At 39.3% G+C, this 27,025-nt stretch overlaps 1 protein-coding gene across 2 annotated transcripts; it reads right to left on the reverse strand.

The window, feature by feature from the left end:
* Positions 1–843: 843 nt before the first annotated feature.
* Positions 844–25,446, reverse strand: LOC128696524 (uncharacterized). 2 transcript variants are annotated; one of them, XM_053787804.2, is made up of 5 exons: positions 25,207–25,446; positions 23,526–25,100; positions 22,540–22,811; positions 2,063–2,160; positions 844–1,070 (listed from the first exon to the last, which is right to left on the reverse strand). In XM_053787804.2, the coding sequence occupies exons 1-5, from the start codon at positions 25,397–25,399 to the stop codon at positions 1,010–1,012; spliced, it is 2,199 nt and encodes a 732-aa protein (XP_053643779.2). In that variant the 5' UTR covers positions 25,400–25,446; the 3' UTR covers positions 844–1,009. The 2 variants fall into 2 exon arrangements, with proteins under 2 accessions (XP_053643779.2, XP_069950736.1); XM_070094635.1 differs by lacking the exons at positions 844–1,070; positions 2,063–2,160 and adding exons at positions 10,389–11,022; positions 17,295–17,411.
* Between the last annotated feature and the right edge of the window lie 1,579 nt (positions 25,447–27,025).

Here is a 27,025-nt window from a genome sequence, read left to right on the forward strand (position 1 = left end):
TTAGTGTTTATGAATATACGTATATATATATACGTATAATATATATATATATATATATATATTTTTTTTTTTTTTTTTTTTTTTTTTTTTTTTTTTTTTTTTTTAAATATAGGGAAGTACCACCTCTATAGCTGGAATATATATATATATATATATATATATATATATATATATATATATATATATATATATATATATATATATATATATATATATATATATATCTTATTCCTGAAGGGTACAGACTGCATTCTCTGCATTGTACAGGTCTACACGGTACAGCAAACCCTTGATATCTGTGCAGTTGTACAACCGTCGTCCGCTAAACTCTACGTTGAATGCTCACCACATTTAACTATGTCCATCGATAAACTCGACGACCATCAACCAATAGATTCAGTGACATCGTACGATTTAGATCAACTATGCGCATCGGTAAACAAGTGGAAAAACTCGGTCAAATGACCTAAAGCTCCAGTGGCGGGTCATCATGTACCCAAGACCCGCGTCATGAAATACTTGTACTGTTTCCTGACTAACCTTACGAAACCTAACCTCTATGCACATGGGCCACCACGCCTCCAAGACGGTATACTCAGATCTCATGGACAGTATAATGAGCATATAAAGCTCCGCTGAGGAATATAACCACGGTATAAAGTTTACTTGATGGAGACAGACCAACAACTGAGACCTCAGCAAGTTTAAAAACATGCATTACTTAATAACAAAAAAATGAAAAAAGAAATATTCGTCATTTTTCATTTAATAGCTGTCTGGCCAGAAGTGCGCAGACATCACATATAAATACCCTTCTGAACATTCCCAGTCCTCTCACCTTAGGCTAGCACTACTGAAGCATCCCAGATCTGTTGACACTACTGAAGTCTCAGAGCTCGGTTGACACTACTGAAGTCTCACAGCTCGGTTGACACTACTGAATCCTACTCAGGCCGCCACTACTATTGAAGTCTCCTACCTCAGGACAATGCTTCTGAAGACTCCCAGCTTATGCTAACAACTGTTGAAGTCTCTCACTCAGATGATGCTTGGAAACACAGCTTTTGCTCCTGTGTAAATATCACAGTGAACAGGGTAGCAGCACATTGAGGATGTATCAAATTTTATATTATTGAAAATATATACTTCAGAGGGTTAAGTCTGGCACCTCTTATAGGATAATCACCATCACTGACTTGAAACATGTCATCGTGTCTCCTTAGAACTTAATAATGTTTCCACGCTATACACAATATACACATACAAAGTATATTTAAACAGGAAGTTAGTTGAAGATTGAGACTCTTATGCAACATATGGGAATCTTTATTCTGAATAAAGATTTATTCTGAATAAAGATTCCCATATGTTGCATAAGTGTCTCAATCTTCAACTTGTCGGTTTTTCAAACTATTCATCACAGGAAGTTAGTTAAATTTTTCTGAATTTTGTAAAGTATATTTTAACCGAGTATTCATTTTTTCTTTTATAATCCAACATACTTTTCTTTCAATAACATTCTACAGCTCATCTTTATTATAACCATTTCACAATAAATTAAACGGAATATCCTCGTAAAAAAACAAAAATAAAACAATTTTTTAAAAATAAAAATTAAAATACACAATATCATCTGAAAATAATAATTAAAATCATAAACACGAACTAATAACATCCTTTATATACAGGAATATAAAAAATTACCATCTTTTGAAAAGTGTATTGACGTCACTTGTTTCCAGAGTCATCGACACCATGCCCAGCCCTTCCAGGGAAGGGTAGGTGCCTCAGCCAGAGCTTGCAGCTCACAAGACTGTCATTCCCATTAGCCCCCTTGGGGCGGGGATGGCAGACCAGAGAGGCCTAGCTTGTGGCTAGACCTGGGGACAGTTGGTTCCAAAGATGAGGTACAAGTGCCTCCTCCCATGGAAGACTTAGGTCTCAGACACTCCCAAGACAGGGAGCCTAGGCCGGGCCACCACTTGGAAAAGGCCCGGGCCGGGAGAATACCGGCGAATCTTTAATAATAATAATAATAATAAATTTCCAGAGTCTTACAAACCTGACAGTTTCCAGTACAGTCAGTGACTGGTCTGAGACTTCTTTATTGTAGCCTTGACGACTGTCATGAGAAGAGAGGGTCGGCGTCATGCCTGCTACCTGCCCGGGTGACATTCCCAAAACTACATTAAAAAAAAAATAATGAGATTTGCTGAAAATGAGTCAGATCTGACTTATGTTGTTAATTCGATAATTTTGAAAAAAATAAATAAATATGATATAATATGCTTCTTGTTTGCCAATTATTATCATATTTTTGAACTCAAAAATATAATAATAAAAGTTATGCATAAAAAAGGTAAAAGAAAACGAATAATTCTCTGGGTTATCACAGAAAATGACAACGAATTGAGGGTAACTGATTAAATTTGAAACTTCAGTTACTAATCAAATCAAAAGTTTATTTTCTATAAAGATTACAATGTGGGGTTTACATATTATAAAATATTGAGTTACCAATAACATAATGGTTGTAGAAATGTTTGTATAAAGACGGTTTTCACCCTCTGTTGAAACCTGTCCGTAATGAAACCATAGGCAGGTATGTTGCTAGGACGCTGTTAATGTGTAAGTTAAGTTAAGAGGCGTGGCCAGGAACTGAGATTCGAACCCATCAACCACAAACAAGTTATTACAAATAGGTGAGTGCATCTACCAGCTAATCTGAACAACAATACCAGGCGGAAGATGAAAGTGTTGTCAGTCATATAATGAAGGATTTTTAACAGAAGTGAGTTTAATAATGCCATTGCGGTTATTTCGTTAACAGCTTTAATAACAATGATTAACCATACTTAATTATTTACTTCGTTACTGTCTACCTCCTACCAGTTGTGGTCAATTCTGAGAATTGGCAGCGGTCTCTCTGCTGGCATGGGAAATCTGGAAAAACAGATGGGACATGCAACTATGACCACCCTAGAAAATGTCATGCCCATATGACAACAGGAAAATGCAAACTCCCTTCCTGTAAGCTTTTTCACCCTGAAATGTGTACCTCTTCAGTACAGGAAAGACTGTGCTATAACTTAAATTGCCAGGCATACCATCTAAAGGGGACAAAAAGATACAAAACATCCAGGCCATGGGAAAACCTGGGTAGCCACAGCCACTCAAGAGGGAGAGGTTTTTTAGTGCCAGGAAGGAAAAAAACTGGCAGGAAATGGCAGAAATCGTACACCAAATCCAGTCATTCCTGGAGTGGAACCACAGTCGATGGCCTCCACTCCAAACCAACAGATACAGATACTAATGCCGGAAAAAAATCCCCCCCCAGTACCAACAATACCACCAGTCCGATAACATTCTTCTTTGCAAATATACAGGGTCTAAAGCCAGCAATAAACAACAAAATACCTTTCATCCGTGGACTGCTTGCAGAGGCAAAGGCAATGTTCGCGGCTTTCACTGAGACCCACATAAAGGATCACTTGGACAACGAAATATGGATCCCAGGTTACAACCTATACAGATGTGACAGAGTGAACAGGCAAAAGGGGGGGGTTGGCCTGTACATTGCAGAGTCACTTGTTTGCACAGAACTGCTTAATGCCTCAAATGACGTAGTGGAAGTTTTAGCAGTAAAGGTCGAGAACCAAAACCTAGTCATTGTGGTAGTCTACAAGCCTCCGGATGCAACATCCCAGCAATTCCAGGAACAGCTGTTAAAAATTGACCACTGTCTGGAAAATCTTCCAGCTCCTGCACCCAACATCTTGCTCCTGGGGGATTTCAACTTAAGGCACCTAAAATGGAGGAATATAGCAAATAATATTGTTGCAGTAATAACACCAGGAGGCAGCTCTGATGAAAACTCACACTCACACGAGCTTTTAAATCTCTGCACAAAATTCAATTTAAACCAGCAAATAATAGAGCCTACTAGACTGGAGAATACACTAGACCTCATCTTCACTAACAATGATGATCTGATAAGAAATGTCACCATATCAAAAACAATATACTCAGATCACAACATAATTGAGGTTCAGACATGTATGCGTGGAGCCTCAGACCGACAAAATGAGACTAGTCACGAGGGAGCATTCACCAAATTCAACTTCAATAACAAAAACATAAAGTGGGACCAAGTAAACCAAGTCCTAACCGATATAAGCTGGGAAGATATACTAAGCAACACAGACCCAAACTTATGCCTAGAACAGATTAACTCGGTGGCACTCGATGTATGCACAAGGCTTATTCCTCTAAGAAAAAGGAGGAGTAGATGTAAAATAGAAAGAGACAGGCGCTCCCTTTACAGGCGACGGAAAAGAATAACAGAGCGGCTAAAAGAGGTCAATATATCAGAAATGCGCAGGGAGACACTGGTCAGAGAAATAGCAAGCATCGAACTTAAGCTAAAAGAATCCTTTAGGAGTCAGGAATCGCGGGAAGAACTAAAAGCCATAAATGAAATCGAAAGAAACCCAAAGTATTTCTTCTCCTATGCCAAATCAAAATCGAGAACAACGTCCAGTATTGGGCCCCTACTTAAACAAGATGGGTCCTACACAGATGACAGCAAGGAAATGAGTGAGCTACTCAAGTCCCAATATGACTCAGTTTTTAGCAAGCCGCTAACCAGACTGAGAGTCGAAGATCAAAATGAATTTTTTATGAGAGAGCCACAAAATTTGATTAACACAAGCCTATCCGATGTTATCCTGACGCCAAATGACTTCGAACAGGCGATAAATGACATGCCCATGCACTCTGCCCCAGGGCCAGACTCATGGAACTCTGTGTTCATCAAGAACTGCAAGAAGCCCCTATCACGAGCCTTTTCCATCCTATGGAGAGGGAGCATGGACACGGGGGTCGTCCCTCAGTTACTAAAAACAACAGACATAGCCCCACTCCACAAAGGGGGCAGTAAAGCAACAGCAAAGAACTACAGACCAATAGCACTAACATCCCATATCATAAAAATCTTTGAAAGGGTCCTAAGAAGCAAGATCACCACCCATCTAGAAACCCATCAGTTACACAACCCAGGGCAACATGGGTTTAGAACAGGTCGCTCCTGTCTGTCTCAACTACTGGATCACTACGACAAGGTCCTAAATGCACTAGAAGACAAAAAGAATGCAGATGTAATATATACAGACTTTGCAAAAGCCTTCGACAAGTGTGACCATGGCGTAATAGCGCACAAAATGCGCGCTAAAGGAATAACAGGAAAAGTTGGTCGATGGATCTATAATTTCCTCACTAACAGAACACAGAGAGTAGTCGTCAACAGAGTAAAGTCCGAGGCAGCTACGGTGAAAAGCTCTGTTCCACAAGGCACAGTACTAGCTCCCATCTTGTTCCTCATCCTCATATCCGACATAGACAAGGATGTCAGCCACAGCACCGTGTCTTCCTTTGCAGATGACACCCGAATCTGCATGACAGTGTCTTCCATTGCAGACACTGCAAGGCTCCAGGCGGACATCAACCAAATCTTTCAGTGGGCTGCAGAAAACAATATGAAGTTCAACGATGAGAAATTTCAATTACTCAGATATGGTAAACATGAGGAAATTAAATCTTCATCAGAGTACAAAACAAATTCTGGCCACAAAATAGAGCGAAACACCAACGTCAAAGACCTGGGAGTGATTATGTCGGAGGATCTCGCCTTCAAGGACCATAACATTGTATCAATCGCATCTGCTAGAAAAATGACAGGATGGATAATGAGAACCTTCAAAACTAGGGAGGCCAAGCCCATGATGACACTCTTCAGGTCACTTGTTCTATCTAGGCTGGAATATTGCTGCACTCTAACAGCACCTTTCAAGGCAGGTGAAATTGCCGACCTAGAAAATGTACAGAGAACTTTCACGGCGCGCATAACGGAGATAAAACACCTCAATTACTGGGAGCGCTTGAGGTTTCTAAACCTGTATTCCCTGGAACGCAGGAGGGAGAGATACATGATTATATACACCTGGAAAATCCTAGAGGGACTAGTACCGAACTTGCACACGAAAATCACTCACTACGAAAGCAAAAGACTTGGCAGACGATGCATCATCCCCCCAATGAAAAGCAGGGGTGTCACTAGCACGTTAAGAGACCATACAATAAGTGTCAGGGGACCGAGACTGTTCAACTGCCTCCCAGCACACATAAGGGGGATTACCAACAGACCCCTGGCAGTCTTCAAGCTGGCACTGGACAAGCACCTAAAGGCAGTTCCTGATCAGCCGGGCTGTGGCTCGTACGTTGGTTTGCGTGCAGCCAGCAGCAACAGCCTGGTTGATCAGGCGCTGATCCACCAGGAGGCCTGGTCACAGACCGGGCCGCGGGGGCGTTGACCCCCGAAACTCTCTCCAGGTAAACTCCAGGTAAACACTGTGTCCGTGGGTCAATTCTCAACATGGGTGGAAATGTTGGACATGTTTCCTTACACCTGCTGTCCCTGTTCGCCTAGTAGAAAGTAGGTACATGGGTGTTAGTTGGCTGGTGTGGGTTGCATCCTGGAGGACAAGACTGAAGGATTACAATGGAAATAAGACTTTCTTGGGATATCCTGAGTGGCTAACCCACCGAGTTAAAAATCCAAACAAATCTTAAATCAACACAATCATAATAATAGTAATAACAATGAACAATAATAACAATAAAATAAGGATAATATAAGTGACCCCAAGGATAAGGAACATTCACCATTATTCATTCAATAGTCGTCTTGCCAGAAGTACGCAGATATGACAATTAAATACACCTCCAAACATACCCACTCCTCTAACCTCAGGTTGGCACTGCTGAAGCCTCCCAGCTCAGCTGACATTAATAAATCACACTCAGGTTGACACTACTGAAGTCTCCCAGCTCAGCTGACATTAATAAATCACACTCAGGGCGACACTACTAAAGTCTCCCAGCTCAGATGACTGGGAAACAGCTTCTGCTCCTGTGTAACTATCACAGTGAACAGGGTAGCAGCTCACTAAGGATGTATCAGATTTTATATAATTGAAAATGTATACCCCAAAGGGGTTATGTCTGGTCCCCAATGAAAATAAATCACTGACTTTTTTGGGTTATCCTAGGATGTGACCCACTCCTGTCCACTAACACCCAGGATGTGACCCACACCAGTCCACTAACACCCAGATGTGACCCACACCAGTCTCTAACATCCAGGATGCGACCCACACCAGTCCAATAACACCCAAGATGCTACCCACACCAGTCCACTAACATCCAGGATGCCACCCACACCAGTCCACTAACATCCAGGATGCCACCCACACCAGTCCACTAACACACAGGACGAGGACGAGGCATAACTACAGAGGGATCTGGACAGACTGGAGGCCTTGTCCAGCAACTGGCTCCTGGAGTTCAACCCCACGAAGTGCAAAGTCATGAAGATTGGGGATGGGCAAAGAAGACCACAGACGGAGTACAGTCTAGGGGGCCAGAGCCTACAAACCTCACTCAAGGAAAAGGATTCTTGTGTGTGTATAACACGGGGCACATCTCCTGAGGCACACATCAACCAAATAACTGCTGCAGCATACGGGCGCCTAGCAAGCCTAAGAACAGCATTCCGACATCTAAATAAGGACTCATTCAGGACCTTGTACACTGTGTACGTTAGGCCCATATTGGAATATGCAGCGCCAGTTTGGAACCCTCACCTACCCAAGCATGTAAGGGAAGTAGAGCAAATGTAAAGGTTTGCAACAAGACTAGTCTCGGAGCTAAGATGTGGGAATTAAGAGCTATTGGTCTATTGTTCTTAGCTAATGCTTTGCTACCATCTTTGTGGAGTGGAGCTATATCCGTTGTTTTTAGTGACTGGAATTTCACCTGTCTAAGCTCCTTCTCCATAGAATACTTAGGGCACACGAAAGGGGTTTCTTGTAGTTCTTAATGAACACGAGTCTGGGCCTGGAGTTGAGTGTATGGGCATATTGTCAATGGCTTTCTTTAAGTCTATCGGAGTTAGGGTAATGTCGGAAATATGGTATACATTGATGGAGTGTTTCAGGCACATTCATGAAAAAATCATTTGGATTGTCGACCTTTAGACTGATTAGTGATTCGCTAAACACAGAGTCATATTGAGATTTCAGTATCTCACTCATTTCTTTGTCATCATCTGTGTATGTCCCATCTTGTCTGAGAAAGGGCCCGATACTACATGTGGTATTTGCCTTGTTTTTGGCATATGAAAAAAAATATTTTGAATTTCTTTCAATTTCACTAATCGCTTTTAGCTCCTCCTGACTCTCCTGGGTCCTGTAAGAGTCCTTTAACTTAAGTTCGATACATACAAGTAATCTGAGCTCATCTATCTTATTTCTAAGACTCCTACTATTACTATAGTAAACCTTAATCGAGTTGGCTAATGCAACCACTCCAGCCCATGAGAGATGTACCCCATCCCCATATGACGTTTGCCATGAAATTTGTCCCAGTTATCAGTGAATGGGATTACAAATTTTTTGCAGTACCTGTCTAGCCAGCAATTTACACCAATTGCCCTAGATATCCATTCATTGCCCACTACTCTTCTAGGCAAGATGCTACATATGATTGATACCCCTCCCTTAGACCTAATTACATCTCTGGCTGACTTGCACCATCATTTCCATCAGCACTAAGTTAGATGATAATCTTGTTCCCATTACCTGACATATTATTATCCAACCTGTTGATTATGTCATCAACACCAGCTCCTGGGAAGCACACTCACTTTTTTCCCTTCATCAGTTGTATGATTCACCTAGTTTTTCATAACATAATAAAATAATAATATATTTATTTACTACAAGTATATGTACATGGTATACAAGGCTAGCTGACATCAATGACATACTACTGTATAGAAAGCCGCTTGTTATGCAGAGCATTTCGGGCAAATTAGGTGAATTTTGTCCCAGGATGCGACTAACACCCAGGAACCCATTTTACTGATAGGTGAACAAAGACAACTGGTGTAAAGAAACACGCCCAATGTTTCTACTCTTGCTGGGAATCGAACCGAGACCATCGACGTGTGAAGCGAGAGCTTTAGTCACCAGGCCACGGGGTAGAAACATTGGGCGTATTTCTTTACACCTGATGTCTATGTTCACCCATCAGTAAATGGGTACCTGGGTGTTAGTCCACTGGTGTGTGTGGCATCCTGGGACACTGACCTAATTTGCCCGAAATGCTCAGCATAACAAGTGGCTTTCTATATAGTAGTATGTCATTATCATCTAGGCCTGTATACCATGTACATGTACTTGTAGTAAATAAAGATATTATTATTATTAAATAGTATTACAAATGGATCACAGAGACTCGTATGTACGATTCGTTGGGAGGTCTCTGAAGTACGTTGTTGACTGCCGGGTTACAGTGGGGAACCATGAGGGACTCAAGGACCCATGCCGTCTGTACTTCCCTACGTTACTTCCCTATGTTCCTTCTAAATAATTCACTGGAACACCGCTAGGTGTCACTACTTATCTAATATTCCTACTCGTTTCTACTAGTGTGAACATATATTAAAGCCTAAAAGCACATTTTTTTTAATTCAATTATCAATTCATAATACTAATTCTACCTAAATATGTAATCTATCATAAATTAGTGTAAAACTATGAATAATTATGTGGTGACTCATGACTTCCGCTACAAGCTTTGTCGGTGTGGATTATAAAAGCCTCTACTGCTTGTTACAATGGTCCTGTGGGATACATGAACTCAATAATTTCCCACAACTACTCACCTCTGACATTACATTAAGACTACAAATATTTTAAGGTAAGAAATGAATGTACTGTGTATGTATTTTACTTTTTATTGTTTTTATTACCTAGTTCTATTGTTAGCTTAATATATCTTAGTGTCAACTTATCTGGAATTTATAAGTGGGAAAAAAAATTGCGTTCTGCTTTACAGCGATTTCTGCTTTAAGGCGGTAGCCTGGAACTTAACCTGCCATATAAGCGAGGCCCTACTGTACATTAGACAATTTAAAATCTTGTAGCATGGGTAGAAAATCAGCTGTGTTTGACAGATCCTTGACTACCTACATCATCATAAAAAGGTCAGGTGTTTTAAGGTGACCGCGAGGTGTAGTGTCTTCATTACATGTCTTCCTGTTGATCATTTATTTTTACAGTTCCTTGATAATGTGAGAAATCATATATATATATATATATATATATATATATATATATATATATATATATATATATATATATATATATATATATATATATATATATGTGTGTGCGTGTGTGTGTGTGTGTGTGTGTGTGTGTGTGTGTGTGTGTGTGTGTGTGTGTGTGTGTGTGTGTGTGTGTGTGTGTGTGTGTGTGTGTGTGTGCGCTCGCGCTCGCGTGCGTAATACGATCACGGTAAGCAGGTGATATAATATGCAGAATAACTACTTGCATTTAAAACCCATTATTGAATAAATATAACATTGTAATTATAAGAAAATCTTCAAACTACGTTACATAATTTGGAGCTGCAGTTACGCGAGACCACATTTCATTGATTTACAGAACTAACATTTATGTTAGCAAAGATTTGCCCAATAAATGTGAGTTTTCAAGTATGATATTGGTACTGTCTGCAGAAACTTTGACACTTTGCTCCTCTTTGTGTTCTAGTTACTTTATTATACTTGATGGTTCAGGTGAGAAGCTTGGCCCAGTAGATGCAGTTAAAGACAAACACCACAAAGGGAACAATCACCTGACGTACCACACGCAGAAGAATCTCAGCCGAGATTCTGATGCCTTGTTTTCGACGTAGAGGACCAATACGAACGACAGCCTCAGTCTCTAACCCCTCTACTATGACATGTACCATGATGATAACGAAGAGAAGAAGCGTGCAGAAGAAGAACCAGACATCAATCATCTTGACATAGGCAGTTTGTGGAAGCGATGACGATGTCTGGTTGAAGAATGTGTACAACACCAGCAGGGTCGTCAAACTCACACCAAGACGAACCTGTCAGAAAGTTAGTTAAATATATTAGGTAGGTGAAGGGTAGGGAACTCCATATTTAGTGTCAAGCAGTGTACATACCCACATCTTTCACGATGTGCAAGGGGAAACAAATAATGCTGTGTTTATTATAAGACTGAACAATATAAATTGTGTAAGCCCGTGTGCATCAATACACATCAAGTGTAGTGACTGCCCGCACCTGCCCCCACCCCACTCCTTAATCTTCTCCAGATTTACACCCTATACTGTGGAGAGCAGTTTTTTCCTTCTTGCCCCCTCAAGCCGTACCAGGCCACCATGGTGCGGAATGGTGACCCCTCCCACAACCTTGCTCCACCCAACATGTTGAACCCTTCTCCTATAGTTTAGCCAGATAGATGGATGCTAATCAGGAGGAAGCTAGCAGCCAAGGAAATAATATGACTGGCAATGCTAGGACAGGGAAGTGTCTATCATGTTTACAGATTCGTTGCGTCAACACTAATGGTTTCCTCTGCCGACATGGCAGCTGCCCAGGTTCAGGATGTCCTCCCGTGGAAAGTGATGACCCACAGCCACTTCAAGCACCTGACTTCATCTACTCAGATAATATCTTAGAAGCAATTAAAACTTCTATCAGAACCCTCGCACATATTCCCAAAGCAGCCCATCAACAAGAAGCTGGGAAACTCTCAGACTTCTTGAAAAACAGTAAACGATGGTTTCGCTATCCTAAATGCTCCACCAACCATCAAACATTGCAGGACTTGCTATTTTTTGGCGATGTCTGCTTAGCTATGCCATAAAAAGGGGGCAAGAGACTAGCCTTAACGATCATTAAATCCAGGTAAGATAATTGAAGAGGGAAATACAGTGGGGAAAATCAGATAATCACCAGTGATGATACAGTTGCCTCCAGGGATGTTGACGCTGCTCAAGGATTTAGAGAAAAGCACTCTGCGAGGGAAACCAGGGGCACCAGCAGCTGTAACGCTCCTATCCCCGCTGTAGAATCACTGTATAAGACTCAGACATTTACAGAACAATTATGTCATTCCCATCTGGCTCTGCTGGGGGTTACACTGAAATAAGATCCCAGCATTTAAAAGAAATGGTTAATCCAGTTATCGGGGAGATTGTAGAGACACTGCTTTCGGTGATCACAAGGCTCATTAATAACTCCTTGACTCGTCTGATTTCTGAAGAAATTAAACCTTTATTTTTTTTGTGCGTCACTTTATGCCCTTAAAAAAAAGAGGAATTAGGTCAATTTCCATGGGCAACACTTTTCACCACCTCATTTCCAAAGCTGCTGTCCAGAATATTCGCACAGAGGCGGCCATGATACTTTAACTAAATCAACTTGGGTTCGGGATCCTTCAAGGAAGCAAAACAGAAGTTCATGCAACAAGGACATATATCAATCTGCCTGAGAACAATGCAGTGGTAAAATTAGATTTCAAGAATGCATCTAATCTTCTGAAAAGAGATGTGGTATTAACAGCTGTACAAGAACATTTTCCTGGTCTCTTCCATTTTGCTTCAGCTGGATACAGCAAAGAATCAACGCTCCTGTTTGGAGAGCATTAAATCACGTCATCAGAGGGTGTCCAGCAAGTGAATCCTCTCGCACTATTTCCCTTCTGTATAGTGGTTAGAAAAATCACTGTCAGAGATGACCAGTGAGATAAACATTTAGTTCCTGGAAGATGGCACTGGTGGGTACAATGAAGTCCCTTCTAGATGATCTTACCCAGGTGATGACAAGGGGACAGGAAATGGGTCTCATCCTGAGTCCATCCAAATGTGAAATCATCTCAATCAACAAATGACCGATGCAGTGAGATCAAGACTACCATGTGCATCAGTCATTGCCCTTGGAGCACCTCTGGGAATTGATGCCATTGACTCAATTCTCAGGAAGAAACTAGACGAGTTAAGGAGGTTGGAACAATGAATAGGGAATCTTGACACCCACGATGCCTTGTACATTCTCATAAAGGGCTTGAGTCTGCCCAGGTTAACATCTTTCCTAAGATGTCCGCCCTCAAATCATAGCCCTGTACTGCATGACAACGACAGCATCCTGAGACTTATTTTTACGAAAGTACTCAACCTTACTCTAGAAGACGGGCAGTGGGACCAAGTTACACTGTCATACTAAGAGGTATTGGTGTCCGCATGACATCATAGATCCCACTGCTTTCTTTCCTGTCCTCATGTGTTGCATCCAGTGGGCTTGTAGCAGCGATTCTTCCTGAACATCATGGGGACAAGGTTGGAGTTCATGATCAAAAGTTCCTTGGAGCCATGCTCTGGGATAATGCAATGGGTTCTGAAACCAGACCAGCTTACCCCGACAGCTACAGTCACACTCGGATTGCCCAGTAGTGGAGAATATAGCCTCAATAATGCTTCAGTGTCGGGAGAGGATAGAGTCCGCCTCCTAGCAGCAAGAGCTCCCCATGTTACAGGCTTCCTGTTGGCTGTTCCCAACTCCTCCCTTGGCACACGTCTCGACCCACATACCATCCGCAGTGGTGCTGCCCTTCGCCTTGTTGCCCTTATCTCGCCGAACACAGGTGTATTTACGGCAGTGAATCGGTAGACCGATTCGGGTACCACTGTCTTGTTTATCGTTGATCCGAGGGAAAGATTGCAAGGCATGATGAGGTTAATAACATCAAGAGAAGCCTCACAACAGCCAGATGCCCAGCATAAGGGAGGCACCTTAAGTATGCAGATCTGATAGTGACCCAAAGCATCGAGATAGTATCACTCTTCAAGCCTGGACAGACGGCAATCGTGTGATGTGGGAGTATACATGTGCATCCACATTGGCTGATACCTATCTCTAATACACCAGGGAGGAAGAAAGGGCAGCTGCCAGCTTCAGGGAGTCCAAAAGTTTACAAAATACAGTGAACTTGCCCATCATTATATGTTTGTTCCAATAGCCACAGAGACCCTTGGTTCATAGGGAAAGAGTGCATCTAAGTTCCTTAAGGAGCTAGGCACAAGACTCATCATGGTAACTAGGGATCTCAGGAGGGCTAGTTTTCAGTTCCAGTGACTCAGCACTGTGGTTCAGAGGCAAAATGCCTGCTGTATTTCGGGAATGTGTCTCATCTCCGAGGAGCTGGATCAGATTTTCCCAATGAAAGCTGTCATGAACATGTTGCAATATGTCCTTGAAATGTATCCCTCAAACCTCATGTACATTATATGCCATCTTTGTACCAACAATGCACCTTTTAAATCTTGTGTACCATATTATGTAATAAAATATACTTATTGGTAAAAAAATGAAAAGATGGGGTGGAAGGGAAAGTGGGATATTCCAACGGCTTCAGGAAGAAATTCAAATATTTTTCCTCGAAGCCTTTTTATCCACTGCTCCTAGAAGAGAACCTGTGTTATTTTAACATACCTCATGGAAAGCAAGTCAAAATTCACGACGCTCTAACCACAGGATCATACAATCCTTCGATTATCATGTACCATGCAGAACTAGGTATGTTTCTTGATGAGAAGACATATGTGGCCGTGGTAAGTTCAGAACTAATTTCGTTCTACTCCCGTTTTGAATGTCAGATTTCAAGAACAGTCCATATATTAATGCAACCACGAAACAAGTAATATTAATGCAGACGAGGGCATAGTCACTGGTAGTGACTATGCCCTCGTCTGCTACACGTCCCTATTCACTGACGCCTATATAAGCGCCAGTCTCCTTGCCAATGCTTCAGAATCTCTACAACCACGGTGCTTCAAACACCACCTCCAAGGCTGAGGGACTGATTACCTCATCTTTTGTATATAGTTCTACTGTTTTCTTATTATGTCCAAGACTGTATTGATAAAGCCACTGGATGGCGAAACGTCTACAGTAAAGATAACCAGATGTTACACAAGTGTCTTAACTTTCATCTTGTCGGTATTGTATACCTGTCTTGCACAATAAAACTATTAACATAATGATAATATAATGTAACCCAGGAGGCGGTAGCTGAACCTGACGCCATATTTGCCTTCCACGTGTATCCTCCAATTTAATGTACGCCTCCAAATGAGTATTGAATTCCAAAGAACATGTAAAATAGCTAGGTATTGGCCAATCTTAGTTTACCAGCCTACTAGGGAGGCGTTAAGATTTATCACAAACATAATATCTTGGTAAGTCTTATTTTCCTGCATTTATGTTTTGTTTTCAAAATGTAATTGAACCACTGTAATTTATAATATTAATGTACAAGAAATTACTCGAGTTAAGTCATATAGTCACTTAATTATAATAATAAATATACAGTCCACAACCCTAGTAAATAAGGTAGGTTTACTGGCTTAAATTTTCTAGCAAAAATTCAAGAATCGTATGTTCATATAAATTTAAGGTCCAGACATGAGTTGGGGAGATGAGACGGTGGTCATTGAAGGAGGAATAATGTGGTGACTCATTATTCCTCAAGTCCTACATGTCTCTGAGACACTTCAATATCGGTAAGTGTAATCGTTTTAGATGCACCAGAGTTCTCCCCAGTTAAGTGTGTGTGAATTGTTAATTCAGGGTTGTACCCGCGAAATTCGTACACAGTTTCTCATAGAAACAATACTTTCGTAAGATAATTTGGAATAACACTAAATGTATTTTAACAAAGACGATTTTTTCTCAATTAACAAGTATGTAAAGTAAAAGGACACAAGTGCAACTAATGTGACATTTTCTTGTGGCAACGTTTCGCTCTCCAGGAGCTTTGTCAAGCCGTTACAAACAATACATGGACACAGAAGGTATATATAGGCTTAGACTGAGGTGTAATACTAGTGGCAGTAGTAATATAAGTTGTAGTAGTAGTAGTAGAAATACAATATGGTAGAACAATTAACTTACACATGAGTAAAAGGATGTAAAAGCTATTACTTGGGTAGCATAAAAATAATAGCTTTTATATCATTTTACTCATGTGCAAGTTAATTGTTCTACCATATTGTATTTCTACTAATACTACTACTACTACTACTACTACTACAACTTTTATCACTACAACTACTACTACTACCACCACCACTAATATTGTGGAAAATACTGTATATTTTCCGAAAATAGTGTTTTTGTATGTAAATTGATGGAATATGTTGTAGTTTATAAAAATTAATTTGTAAATAAATAAAGAACCAGCGAGAATGGTGAGGGTCGCTGGGGAAGGAGTCGCCATTGTTTTGAATTGACCAAGACAAACGTTAGTGGAAATCGGAAGAATTTTCGTCGCTCTAGAGGTTATATTGGGCTTAAAACCTCTCAAATAGGAGTCGAAATTGTTGGAATTGCAGTCCTGCAGAATGTGAGAATTAGGCGACTGGACAGGACTCCGTAATTAGATGGAAACAGGATATTACCACATTTATGTTCAAATTCTGGCCAGTATTTTCTTCATATTTTAGGCAGGGGTTTTGTGTATGACACACCGTAATCTCCAGACTAATTGGTGAGTGGTATTAAGATAAATTCTCCTTCAATGTATATGTATTTATTTTTTAAATTTAATATGCAGTCCACATATTTATATTAATGTTTTACCAGAATTCCTGGTGATGTATATTTCATTTGAAGTTAATATAGGTCCAGAGTGACTTGTGGAGATATAGATTGTAGTAGGTATCGAAAGAGGCCATTTGTTTCGACCTAGGTGTCTTAAAATTCCTACTTGTCTCTGTAACCTTGATAAAGAATAATTATCTTTGTTACCATTTATTGGTTTGTATCTAATGAGAATCATCCAAGTAAATTTAGTTTTCCACAAGTAACACACCTCACTCTAAGCCTATATATACCCTATGTGTCCATGTATTGTTTGTAACGGCTTGACAAAGCTCCTGGAGAGCGAAACGTTGCCACAATAAAATGTCACATTAGTTGCAGTTGTGTCCTTTTACTTTACATATCGTCGGTAATTCTACCAACATATATACAATTAACAAGAAGGAAATCGAGGAAAAATCATTTTTACCCCCCTGTTCAAGAACCTCCTAAATCCTTTTCATAAATTACGAGTCAAGAACCATCTGGCGTATGACAAAATATCGTATAATTAATGGTTCGTTCTGTATACTTGTGTCTGTTTCCACATTAGGCTTTAACACCTACAGCATATAGAATACCATACACTGATGTGATGTACCTGTTATTTTTTACAATATAGATCTTTATTATTCTTCTAAGACTTGCTCTGTTTACCTGGTCTCTAAAAACACCATTGCAATCATCAGAAAATTTTGAAAGTAATTAAACTTACATCAAGTTTTTGGACGTGGACGAAAAGTGTTAAGTAGCCAATGACCATGAGTATGATGGAGGGTAAATAGATGTTCAACACGATCAGTGTCGACTGCCGCTGCAAGGTGTAGCCTATCTGTGAAGAGAAGAGCTGGTCATATATGGTGCCTAAAACTATTTTTGATTGTTATGGGTTTATGCATTATATTAAAGAGATTTTAGATAGTACCTTTACAATACCTATGTACTGTTTAATGTGGACGAGATCATCTTATTCACTGCCCAATCATAGCTCACACTTCTTGATCAAATTTAGAACTAATAATAAACATCGTTTATTAAATTACTTTAAAGCATTACGAGTCTCAAAATGGCATAAAAAATTACATGCCAATGAATGCTGGATGAAACTTCGGAAGCATACTTTTTTCTGATTTTGATGGATCAGCATCCCCGAGCGATATCTCGAAAAAAAGACCGTATGTCATTAAAAGTTGGTACATGCGATCCATTATTTGCAAACAATTTGTTGGAAGTCTGTGCATTAGGGACTGTAACAAGTGGCAACAGTCGTAGACGTTTCTGTCTCGGAAATAAGTCAGATTGGGAAGTGGTCACGAACTGTGTTCCACAGAAGTAAAGACTGTAGTGGGAATTATTGAGCACTTGAAAAATTCTACTCACTTTCAGAACCTTCAGAGGTAAGTGACAAACACCAGGTCCCTCCCTCTGGTGCTTTCCTCGACATTATCCCTCAATATAAACAGAGATAAATGTTAAATATATTTAATAAGATATCTCCGAAGGAATACCATTAAGTTGTTGCCTGATATTTTATCCTCCAACTTTTCGTTTTTATTTTTCTCGCAACGAGAAGACCTTGTCCAATAGGCATCAAAACTTCACTATGGTAAGATTCTTAGAACAATGGACAAGTACAGGTGTTCTATGATCACAGTTGTTGAAGCCAATTCCAGAGAGGAAGATTTTTCTCAGAATAGCGCAGAGTAAGCCTTCCGCCTCCTGGCTCTCTTAGAATGTAGCCAGCGGTCAGCGTCACACCCACCACTGGCTGCAACATTCACTGGAATTCAAGTGTGTTGGAGAGGATTTGACTATTTGACTTGAATTTTTATTTCAGCCAAATGACGTTAAATAAATTTCAGTTTACTTCTGTACTGCTTCATTATTTAATGGCTGATGATCTTACTTCCAGGATATTAAAAATTAATTACAGGCAAGCTTGTTAATTTAGTAAGAGTTAAATTGAAATTCTAGGAATCCGTGCCAAAACTTGAGAATGACTCATCTGATCGGCTTCAAATTTTCACCATTTCTGTGGTTTCTTGAACGCAACGGTCTTGTTTTCATTGGGTGGCATAAAACCCAATTTAAAAATTTTGTTAATTGAACAGTGACATTTATATTCAGTAAACTGGGTATAGTTGAAATCAGATTAATTACAAGAGAATGTCTTTTCTGATAGGCTTCAAACTTCACCGTCGGTAGGCTTTATTAAAAGTAAGTTTGGCGTTCGCTTTTAGCTACAGAAATTTCGAATCAGACACCTTTGTAACTAATGTTTTAAAAGTATCTAATTCTTCAATTTGTAGGTTTTCTAAACCATTCATGTCATACATAAATTTCAATTTGCCATTTTTATTAAATAAACTGTTTCCCTATACAGTAACTAGATTATTATACAAGTAGATGATTATAGATGCATTATATAAGTAGATTATTATATATTAAATAAGAGGCATTCTCTACTTACGCAGTAAGTAGACAATGTCTCGTCTCATCACATTTAAATCCTAAACTTTGGTGTATCTTTTGTGTTAATATTTTTGTACTAATTTTGGGGTTTGGATACAAATCTGCTTTTTTTTTTTTTAATTTTCAAGTTGAATTTTCATAAAAGAAATACAAATAATTTTTTTTCTTACAGGATTGTAGAGGATTTGAAATAGAATATAAGCGAGGAAAAAAAATTGGATTTTTAAATTTAACCAAGAAAACTCTCCTTTATGGAACATTTCTCATTATTATTTTTCGTTTTTTTTCCCTCCAAAATTTCGTTTATAACTCAAGAAAGCCACACACAGATTTTGTTTCCGTGTGATACCTGGAGAAAACGTACTCAGATCGGCTTCAATTATCATTATAATCGAAAAAGAAGCGCTAAACCACAAGGGTAGCAAGAGAGAGAGAGAGAGAGAGAGAGAGAGAGAATGATTATTAGGTTATGGAGCACAGCGGGGCAGTGGATAGTGCAGGGGTAGAGGATAGCAAGAGATTGAGGTAGAAAGGACTGAGGGGAGTGGTAAAGGTATCTTCATCAGTGTTTGTGGAGTAAATCATTTGCTGTCAAAAAGTCAATGAGAGAGTCCGGATTAAAGGAGAGTCCATCAGCAAGAAGGGAAGGTAAAGAGACAGCAGCAGAGCAGAAACGTCGTTGGAGCTAAACTCTGTGTGCTCGTTGATAGAGTGGGCAGTCCAACAGAATGTGACTAACAGATACTGCAACCTGACAATTCTCACAGAGAGGAACAGGGCGCCTCTCCATGAGATACCAGTGAGTAAGATGAGTGTGGCCGATGCGAAGAAGGAAGAGAGTAGTCTCCCAACCTCGACATTGATGACAAGAAGACGGCCACTAACCTATACTCGGTTTAATAGGATGAAGTTTGTTATAGAGCAGATCAGACCAACGTTGTTGCCAACGGGTGCGAAGGTGGGTAGCAATTACAACAAAATAGTCCGTGAATGGAACACCTCTATGTGAAACTGGGAGGTCATGTACTGCTGACCGCGCAGCAGTGTCTGCCTGTACGTCAACATGACCAGGGACTCAACAAAAAAAAAACAATGTCTTTATGCTTGGTAGAGATACGGCGTAACCAAAGTTGGATACGAAGAACCAGGGGGTGAGGTGAATCAAATTTACGTATAGCCTGTAAAGTACTAAGGATTTTTAGATAATGGAGGTCGAAATTAAACTATATACGTTTTATTACAAGCTACATTTGATATATTAAATAATAATAAAATAATAATATCTTTGCTTCTACAAGTACATGTACAAGGTATACAGTCCTAGCTGACATCACTGACATACTACATGTATATAGAAATCTGCTTGTTATGCTGAGCATTTCGGGCAAATTAGGTCAGTTTTGTCCCAGGATGCGACTCACACCCCTCGTCTAACACCCAGGTACCCATTTTACTGATGGGGAATATAGACAATCGGTGTAAGGAAACACGCCCAATGTTTCTACCCTCGCCGGGAATCGAACCCGGACATTCACATGTGAAGCGAGAACTTTAGCCACCAGGTCACAGAGCCACGAATCAGTGACTACCAGATTTCCCAATGAGCTGGGGAGGCTGAAGCCTACGGCCTAAAAATTTAGGCCTCCGGTCAAGGCGTATAATGCTTTTGACACTGTCATAGGCCTTACACATGTTGTCATAGCGCACTGTAGTCTCTAAACAACGCTTCAGTAATACTGTCTTAATCCAATAACAAACCACTAGCATTGATTTCTGTATTGATTTTGTCCTTCCAGGAAAGCTGTGAAGTAGATAAGCTGACTGAGGCCTCAGTCATTTGTACTCTGATGTTAATTACAAAGGTGATACCAGGTGATACCAGGTGATACCAGGCTCCAAACTAACAATCTTTTGCAGAAAATGGAAGGACTGGAATTTGTGTTTATGATGCATTTTGGACCCTTCTAATCAACAAGGTGAGCAAAACCATTCAGAAATCAGAATTGCTACTGAGTATTTGTGCATATTTGTATAGTTCACTTCAGGATATTGAAGCATAGTTAGTGATGATTTTGAGGAGCTCGAGCAACATGAATAAGACACTTCTCGAGAACTGTCACAAGGAGACAAAGAGAAGGAAATGAGGGAAGGGCACCTGGTCTTGATACCTTAGATGAACTCTCTTCAAGAGATCAGTTTAGGATAAAGTCCTTTATTTCTATACTAATCTGTACTTGAAGCCAATTTAAGAAGAAGAGCTGTGTACTGTGATGTTGCAAAACATTCAGGAAGGTGTTGAACCGATGATGCTAACCTGAAACTTACTGATGAACTTTTGCACTTTAACTTGTGAGACAAAGCCATAAGCCTACAGAAGAGCAGTCACTGTCTCATACAGACCTTTATCAAATTATGTACAATGAATAATTCAGATGGCTTTCCCTAATGTGGAATCAATCTTGCTGCTATTTAACTTAATGGTCACTAATTGCTCGGGAGGTTTTTTTTCTAGTCTCAAAAGAATTAAAAATAAATTGAGGTCCACAATATCTCAAGAGAGGTTGTCCGCACTGACCTGTGCATTGAAAGTGACAAACTTAGACAGGCAAACTTTGATGAACTTTTGGATGATTTTGCTATGAGGAAGGCTAGAAAAAAGCTGTTTTAGTCTTAGTGTATATGATGATTGTAGTTTCTTTAAAGAATATAACAGTGAACCTACAATTTCATTTGCCTAAAAATTCCTGGTTATGAGGGATTGTGAGGGGCCTCACAAGTGGAATAGTCTAGTGATGGTGAGGGATTGTGAGGGGCCTCATCATCTAAATCTGGCACTGCTGACAAACAAGAACTATCCACTTGAAAAACAGGAATATAATTTTTCATGATTTTCACTGAAATTTGTTAAAACGCCTTTTTTTTAATAATTTTGACTTAATAAAATGTAGACAAAGGTGGCTGCCAAACCATGAGCCAAGAAGAACTGTTAAAAATTTGTCAGAATCGTTTTTTCTTATTATCTTTGTGAAAAGATTTATTTAGTATTTATAATTAAAGTTTATTAATGCAAAATAATAATAGTAACAAGACTGGAAACAAATCACAGAACGGGTGGGGTTTTAAGATTTATGTATCCTGGGTTCGACCCTCACCCGATGGTCTTATCTGAATAACTAAAGAGGGTTTTTAACTGAACCTGGAATATTCAGATCTCTTTTACATGTGTTCCAAGTGTCTGTTCAAGTAATTATATACTTTTCGTATAGAGGAATGTAAAGTTGTTAAAAGAGGCACCACAATGACGGAACCTCGCTAATCAGTGCAAAATAATGTAAATTGGGCATAAAAAAAGATACATGTTAAATAAAATAAACAAAGATTCCTGGAAGGAACACTGGAAGCTAAATAGACAGTGTATTGAGGCAATAAAATGATGTTCTCACATATAGGGCGACTATATCTCACTAGCAACATCACAAAGCACAAACCTTGAAAAGACTTTCAGGAGATTTGCTCTTCTGTTTCAGGGTTACGAAGTCTTGGATGATATATGTGCCAAATTTTGAGCTCTTGTCAAACTGTACAGTTGTTTTCTCTGTAGTGAATGTAACAAGTTCCTCATTGACAGAGGAGAGCTGCACCAGAACACTACATTGTTGCACATCAAATGGGTAGTAGAAAACGTTAAAATCACAGACGAAGCTGCCGCTGTAGTGTTCCCGCTGAATAATCACAGCTGAGGCTCCCATGTACGTTACATCTGTTGGCAAATATATCTTTTTCTTCCTCTTGAGTTTAGCATACACACTTTTAAAGTATTTCATATGTTGTATAACAAATTAAAGATGTAAGAGGAAAACAAAAATCAAGAAGTGTAAGCAACAGAAGTCCAGAGGTTATACTACAGCTTTATACATCATTAGTAAGGCCTCACCTAGATTACGCAGCTCAGTTCTGGTCTCCATATTACAAAATGAATATAAATTCGTTAGAAAACATTCAGCGAAGAATGACAAAATTAAGTCATAGCATTAGAAATCTTTCTATGTGCTTCCATGTATGTGCATATATATATATATATATATATATATATATATATATATATATATATATATATATATATATATATATATCTGGGTGTATGTGCGTGGGCATGGCAAGTATGAATATGCATTTCTACATATACATGAGTGTACATATTCAAGTGTATATGTGCGCGTATGTGTGTAGATATTTATTTTTTTATAAGCTAAGGTGGGTTTGAAAGGTTAGTTGGGAACAATTAGAGTTAATACTGTGACCAAATAACTTCATGATCAACACATTATAATACACAAATAACCTCGCATATTGAAAAGCAACTTATGACGATATTTCAGTTCAACTTGGAACATTAACTAGACGCACACCAAACAGTAACTTTAATTAGTCACACTGTAAATAATAACTAAAACGTAAATACTTAATTACTTACCCATATTTACAGCACTGAAGTCACTGGTGAGAGAGTCATTATTTTTCTGAACGTAAAAAAATTCTTCTAACTTTTCTAGTTTCCCGTCTTTCACGTTCGGAAACTTCAGTTTTGGCTTCCATATGCTCTCAGCTTCAATTCTGGACAATTTATTAGCATGTATATCCTCTCGAAGGTTTGTATATGTCAACCTAGAATCTCTCCACTCTATGTTAACAATAAACTCAAGGTTAATAGTTTCTTCAACATCTTCAATTTTAAGAAAACGCAAAAAATTAAATATTAAGTTAGGCTGGAGAGGCTTTGATGGGTCAACAACATTCTTAGGAGGTTTGAAGCTGCGGTAACCTGCGGGCACTTGGAGAAGGGAACAATTGTCTTCATCTGTCTCGTCGTTACAGTCACTCTTGGCGTCACAACGGGCGGCTAGGTCGATACATTCACCATTGTCACACATATACTGATGACTTTGACATATAGACAAGCTTAGTTCAATTATGTTTCCCACTGCTTGTTCACATATGGGATATAGCAGCGTCCATTTGTGTCTGCCAAGTGGGTAAACAGTGTCAGACGCTACATTCAAGTAAGCTAAAGATTCGTTTTCCACAGTATTAATTAAAAGCCATTGCTTATCTTTTGGTTGTATTATCATTAACCCATAAAATCCATGAAAAAATGGCTTGCTTAAGAAATATCCAAGCACTTCAAACATAATTTCAGTCAATCTTTCCTTGCAAATACCTCGAAGAAATAGCGGAGATGTTGCTTGATCCTGACAGAGTGCGCAAGCTTTGTATGTCTTACAACTGTAATCATTCCATAAAGAATCTCTTCCGTCAACCAAAACACAGTTTTCAAATGTTGCATTGTCAGGTTGTCCAAGTGCCCAAAATACATCTGTGACAATTTTCTTGTCACTCAGTCTTCTCCAGACTCCTTCCTCCTCTTCATCTGTTATGCCAACCCAAAGGTGAACTGTCGCACATATGTTCTGTTCCCAAAGCGTTTTATTTACTTTTTCGCTTATGTGTTTGCTCGGCGGAGCATACAGAACAGATCCAATTAAATTGCACATAATTATTGACTCGGCAAATGTACGTCCTTCTGGTATAACTAAAAAGTCTTCGTTTTGGAGACAAACATTTTGTAGGGACCATAAAGTAAAGTTCACATTGATAAGGTCAAAATTGTCTCTGTCACTTGAAAAAATATTTCCCTTTATATTTTCCTTGCAAGAAGCTGCTATTTCTATGTCTGTTTTGGAGAGTCCATAGCTCCAGAAATTTATTTGAGTTGCATATCCTTTAAAAATTTGGTCATGTTGAAATCGTCTTGAAATTCCGTCCTGTTCCTGTCCAATGACGAAGGTACCATTAAGTGGGATGACTCTGTCTTCTACCTCGATGGGGCCACTGGCCATTGCAACGCCATCCACATATACAGTATACGTGTCCCCCGAAAAAACGTGGCAGAGGTGTCGCCACTGACGTAGGTAAGTCGGTAGTTTGAGGTTCTGTATGACTGGCTGAGGTTTATTGTTGTATCGAAAGAAGTGTGAACCATCAATGACATCTGGAAGGATGAAAATTAAGTTTATTGACATTCAGCTAGTGCTAATGTTTATTGTCATTCAGCTAATGTTTGTTCAGCCTTGAATGAGAGCATATAAAATACTTACACATCATGATAGCATTAGAGAAATCATCAGCCGTAGCGTAAGAAAGAAGAATTTGCAACGTAGTTAAAGCTGTGGTAAAATATCTGGAGCAAACGGTAAAGTTTGTGACACTGGTGGCCACCTGCTGGTTGCTCATGTTGAATCTTGTATAAACATCGTCTTTCGGTGGGATCCAAATGTCCGGCTGTAACATGAATACCCGAACATCTTCTCCTGAAAGTGAACAGGTGACTTACTTCAACACCATCAACACTCCTGAGAGTAAACACCCTTCTCTCCTGAAAGTGAACAACCCAGTTTAATTTTACCAGTGGTTTAGTCAGGTATCTTTCACGAGCAACCAAGGCGTCAAGGATAAGTACTACAGGACTGTGTGATCATAACGCACACAAGTGAATATACCAAGTACAAGTGAGCATATTAAATACGAATAACCGATGGTCTTGAATTTTGTTATTGCAGGAAATGCATTATAATGTCTACGTGTTATGTAAATACATGTGTATTCAGAAGTATTAAGAACACATCAAGTATGATCACAGGTCACAGACAAATGTGAAATTCAGAGATTACAGAGAATCTATCAGAAATCGTCACTAGGAAATGAATCAAGTGATAGTAATAATGATACTTCTGGTACAGCTGTAGGAGTTTTCGAAAGGAATGGAGGGAATTAATCCTAACTTATACTTTATTTTTTTCAAACTCTGATGCCCAAGCCTAACTTGAGCTCAGTTATGATCAACTAGAAATAACTCGCGTAATCGAAATATAAGTAGCGTAATCAAAATATAACTCGCGTAATCGAAATAACTCGATTGTAAACAACTTGTTTAACGACACAGCCGTAAAGGGCTGATATTATTCTGAAAAACTGGCATTTCTAGTTACAGTGAGGCCGATACTAATCACCTAGCATATATAGAAATATATCCAGTTAGCAGAACCTTTCTAGGCTGGCATAATACAGCTGATAATACAACAGACTCCTAGTTTTAGAACAGGCTTGCCATGGGTTCCAACTCTCCATTCAGTGAGATATTTAATGATAATTACCAGATATTAAATCATACTACAAGAGGGGTCAATGAATAATGACCAAGCCATAATGTAGCATTTCAAATAGCTGCATTAGGATACAGATACAAGATTGGTGTTTAAACTAAGAGAGCTATGGAAAAATTCTAAACATCTTCAAGTGCTACTTCGCAAACCTTTTACAGCTGAAGGTCAATGCGTTCAAAGGAAAGACATAATGTCAAATTCGAACATTTTTGCCTTCAGTCTCTTGATCGATGTTTATAGGAGTTATAAACTTACTGATTTCCACTAATTATGAGCTCGCTGCTGTTTCTGACTATAAGCTAGAAAAAAAAAGATATTTTCTGTTACTTGTTCATGTTGCTTTGAAAACCCATGGCGATACTGTGGCAACTCCAGTACTCAAAAGTTCCTCTTGTATTGGAGGAGATATACCAGCTAATATATTCAGCCAAACAAAAGTGTTCTCAGTGTACCAGTCGAGAAGGCTTGGATCGAACCAGTTATAGTGAACAGTGTTGCATCAAAGTGGCAATATCAACTGACCTTATTTTTTGCTTGCTGCCGTATATCTGCGAATAATTTTTTCTTCAGCACACGATCTGGATACACTGAACACAGCTGTGAAGATATATATACCAATATCTGCTCCTGGGTACTGAACACACAGTCATCACTGTATTTAATGATAGATCTTCAAACAAGCCAATTTACGGGAATCCGTCCTGACTGACTCTTGAAAAAGCAGACAAGAGGAAAGTCTTGCATTCTACCCAGT

The sequence above is a fragment of the Cherax quadricarinatus genome, chromosome 47 (assembly GCF_038502225.1).
Source record: "Cherax quadricarinatus isolate ZL_2023a chromosome 47, ASM3850222v1, whole genome shotgun sequence".
Taxonomy (NCBI): domain Eukaryota; kingdom Metazoa; phylum Arthropoda; class Malacostraca; order Decapoda; family Parastacidae; genus Cherax; species Cherax quadricarinatus.